Here is a 4,117-nt window from a genome sequence, read left to right as displayed (position 1 = left end):
CCGTTTTCTGAACAGTCTGAAATTCCCTATGTACTATCTCGCTCATACTCATCAAAGCCCCTACCAATTCGTGGCTCTTGTTGAGCACGCAAGGAGTTAAATATCTTGCCAAAACCATTGACTATATGTCGCACCAAAAAGTTAGGCCAAATCCAATTAAATTCTCAGGGTCCCCGTGGTCCTGGATCCCTGACCCTTGTGCATGCAGGCGCTTCCCTCCCTAGCAAGCAGCTGATATAGGCTAGGATTGGGACTCATCGGGGTAGGCGCCTGTAGGGCTTGTTGGAATATCCGACGGCAACTCCGGGTGGCTCGTGCGTGGGCGCTGGTCCATACCCCTCGTGGGCTTGTTCGAGTGCCGTCACCGATCGATTGCCGACTCGAGGATTCTCTCCACTTGAACAGCGAAAACTGACCGCGCGCACGCGTGTCGTATTCCGGATGACGATGGATCACCTCTCGAAGGGGAATGACACTCCAAATTTTAATAGATGGGAGAGCATGCAGATTTTTTTGTTGTTGTTGTTGTTTTATTCCTATGAACAATGGATGGAAATATGAGCAAAACAAGGGACATAACTAGGGAGCATGAACCCTTCATTTGATTTTTCTTCTTTACATTGTATTGGCAATTTTGAAGGTTGTGGGCAACTATATTCGTTGTCGGTCGAAGTGTCCAAATCTTCCTCCTCCTCCCCATAACTCAAGTGGGACAACTCTTTATTGTTTCTCCAGATTCTGTCGGCTCAATTTATAGAAAAAAAAAATTCTAATTTTGTTTGTTGAGTTTCCAATCTATTTAGACTCTACATAGGATAGAAACAAATAAATAATATTTGTTTTTTTTTTTTGGTCCTTTGGCTTAAAACAGTATCCATTTGGAAACTCTCAAGTGCCGTTTCTTTCCTAGAGGGCACACGCCAAATAGTTATCCATTTGTATATTCAGTCCTCCTAATCTTGACGACAACATGGCATCTAGGAATTAAAAAAGGCTTATGTTTTGTCCATACATGACTTGTTAAATATTTTCAAGATACTGTCAATAAACATGCGGCCCTACCATTGGGATTGGGGGTGGGAACACTAATATTATATGTGGGAGTTCGACTCACGAGCTCCGCAAAAAAACAAAGTTAATATTTTGTGCATACATAAATTATATATATGTGTAAGTTCTACTTGGTGGGGTCATTATTTAGTAATCATTTGGAGCTTAGATATTCCTCGTGGATGGGTAAATTACGTCATAATATAATGCTGATTGCTAATGACGCCTTTCGAGAACAAAGAGAAAGAAGCACTTTCTCTAATCTTTTGTTACAAGTGGGTTGGACCCACCTCAATACTAGGTTGGAATATAAAAATCAAGATTAATCTAATAAGAGATAAGGAAAGGGACTAGAGAAGATTGGGCACCCAAATGGGAAGTATCGTTTCACTTTAGACATATGTAGTTTGCTTTCGGGACAGAAAATTGAAAGAACGACGTGCCTTGCACCCAAGAACCAATGTCGTGGATCGGCATTGGAGAGACTGTCCACCTTAGATGTTGGCTTGTAGCTTTTATAGTTTCATCCCCGAAGTGGGGGGAGGACTATTGATTTTATCGTTGGTCGGTTGAAAAGGACGAGTGGCTTGTGCTAAACCACTTGACTTTAGGGCTATTCCTAAAGTTACTTAGTCGAGGAAATGAAAGGAAAATGACTCCCATTAGTTGTTTTGTCAAACAAGAGGAAAGGACCAACTAAGTGAAGGTAGATAACATACATACATATAAAATGAAGAAGAACGCATATGGGAAAAATGAAATTTCTGAAATGGAAAAGTTGGAACGGAAACTTAAGGCGTGTTTGTTTCGGGAAAAATTTCATGATAAAAAAGAAAATACTGTCTAGAAATTCATTTTTTCATGAAAACGGGGCACAAATATCGCTTGGAATCAAGGATCCGTGTCTCGTACCCGATTAAAACGGGGCACCGAATCGAACCGAGCCGAATCCGAGCAGCTTCGGAAGCATCTAACTAAGAACATCATCTCCCTCGCCATGTTCGACAGTGGAAGGAAGTGAGCAGGACTTTGCTGCACCTCATGAACAGAACCTGAGCCCGAAGTGTGTGCTGATGTTCGAGAGCGAGGAGAGAGAGAGAGAGACAGAAGAGAGAGAGAAAGTGGGTCGGCAAAAAGTGGGGCAGCGAAACGGACAGACCAACCCGTGTTTCAACGACCTGTCGGGCAACCCGCCCAACCCGGGCTCTAATTCTCAATCTCGTGTCTCTCCCCCCTCGCTACCAAAGACTGCGTTGATTCACTTCTCTAGTCTCTCTCTCTCTCTCTCTCTCTCTCTCTCTATTTAAACACCAGACAAGCCAAACCGCATCGTGCCCAGAAACAGTACCGATCGCCCCGAGAAACAGAAAGAAAGAAAGATTCAGCCGTTTGTCTCACAAGACACCCAGAGAGATCCGCTTATTTTTTTTTTTATTTGGGGGTTCTTTTGTTGGGTTGTTTGTTGTTGTTGGATGGTCTTGATGGAGCTCCAACTGGGTCTCGCCCTCCCCAGCAGCGACGGCTACGTGGGAGCGCAGCAGCAGCAACAGCAGCAGCGGCGGCGGCGTCACGGGCTCGACTTGGACCTCAACGTGAACGGGTTCGGCCACGGTGGCGACGAGACCATGGAGGAGGCCGTGGGATCGAACCGTTTCGATCCCGGGTTGAGCCTCGAGGAAGAGGAGTGCGAGTACGAGCGAGGGGATTGCGAGAGGAGCGTGCCCCGGACGCTTCCGCTCCTGTTCGGGACTCAGAACCACGAGGCTGAAGAAGCCGACGACGACGGCGAGGGCCATCGCCACTTTTCCGGCGACAAGTACGTTCTCTCTCTCTTTCGCTAACACATCTAAAAGTAAATGAAGATTGAAGAATGCGAATTGATGCTAAAAAATGGATCTTGGCGCATGTTGCAGGGAGTCCACGTACCTGAAGGTGACAATGGAAGGCGTAGGGATCGGGAGGAAGATCGATCTCAGCCTCCATCGCTCTCTCCACTCCCTCATGTACACCCTCACCAACATGTTTGGCTTGTGTAAGCTTTCGCAACATTTCTATCTAAACATCTCCATTTCTCTTCGCGAGTTCAACCGCAAAAATTACCAGAAAAAGAAAGAACGAAAAGTGAAAAAAGAATCATCGATTTTGCTGAGCTCTCCCGTGAAACAGGCTATGAAGAATCCGAAAACCTGAAGCTCGCTTACCAGGACAGGGATGGAGATTGGGTGTTCGCCGAGAACGTGACTTGGAGGTGCGTCATGTCTCGTGTTACCTCGCCCCATAGTAGTCACATAATTTTGAATACTAGACATGATCATCAACCCGACGGCTTGGATCGGGAAATCGAAAACGGGCTTGGCTCAAGCGACAAGTTCGGCTCGATGTCGGTGGTCGGGGTCTAGCTCTTTCTTTTGGTCACGGGTTCTAGTCTCTTGCGTGCCCAAGAGGCTGCTCGTTCATCGTTTTAAGCAAAATCTAGGTGATGAAGGTCTTTCTGGCGCATGGTGTAAAAGCGACCAACCTAACACGGTAGGTGAGGAGCTCGTCAAGACGAGCATATAGACAGAGTAAAGCTCTCCAGACGGGCTCTGGCATTGCTTTTGGGCCCAGAAACTTGATCACATTAAAGGTGGACAGAACACTAAAAATGGGGAAATTTCGTAGAATCCTAAGCTGAAATGCCTCTGGACATGGCCCACAGAGAAAGGTTAGGTAACGAAATTGACGTAGCAAACTAGATTCATCATCATTCAACCTGCTTCAAAAGACCCATGGTTATCGAACTTGGGCCCAAGTTGTTAGGCACTAATCAGTGTGGAATTAGAAGCTAATGCATGATTGTGAATGGCTTCTTCGTTTTGCAGGTGCTTTGTGCGGTCTGCTCAGCGATTGAAGCTACTAAGGATGAGTGGTTGACCGAGACCGTAGTGGTTGGAGATGGGCAAAAAATTTTGGAACCTTTGTATAGTTTGTCGATGAGAGGAGAAGAGCCTATTGAGCATGTATAGACATGGATCTTGTTGTCTACTTGCTTCAAATTAGATGCAGAAAAGATCAGATTGGGATTTTA

General features: G+C 45.6%; 1 protein-coding gene across 2 annotated transcripts; it reads left to right on the top strand.

The window, feature by feature from the left end:
* The first annotated feature begins 2,154 nt into the window (after window positions 1–2,154).
* Window positions 2,155–4,117, top strand: LOC115726178 (auxin-responsive protein IAA30-like). Of its 2 annotated transcripts, XM_030655945.2 has the most exons (4): window positions 2,173–2,866; window positions 2,964–3,082; window positions 3,217–3,298; window positions 3,912–4,117. In XM_030655945.2, exons 1-4 carry the CDS (start codon window positions 2,523–2,525, stop codon window positions 3,961–3,963), a joined length of 597 nt encoding a protein of 198 aa, XP_030511805.1. In that variant the 5' UTR covers window positions 2,173–2,522; the 3' UTR covers window positions 3,964–4,117. The 2 variants fall into 2 exon arrangements, 1 of the variants encoding a protein (XP_030511805.1); XR_007198015.1 differs by having other exon boundaries at window positions 2,155–2,866; window positions 2,964–3,298; window positions 3,912–3,978.

The sequence above is a fragment of the Rhodamnia argentea genome, chromosome 4 (assembly GCF_020921035.1).
Source record: "Rhodamnia argentea isolate NSW1041297 chromosome 4, ASM2092103v1, whole genome shotgun sequence".
Lineage (NCBI taxonomy): Eukaryota > Viridiplantae > Streptophyta > Magnoliopsida > Myrtales > Myrtaceae > Rhodamnia > Rhodamnia argentea.
The sequence above is the reverse complement of the archived record's forward strand: the minus strand, read 5'-3'. Positions and strand labels throughout refer to the sequence as shown.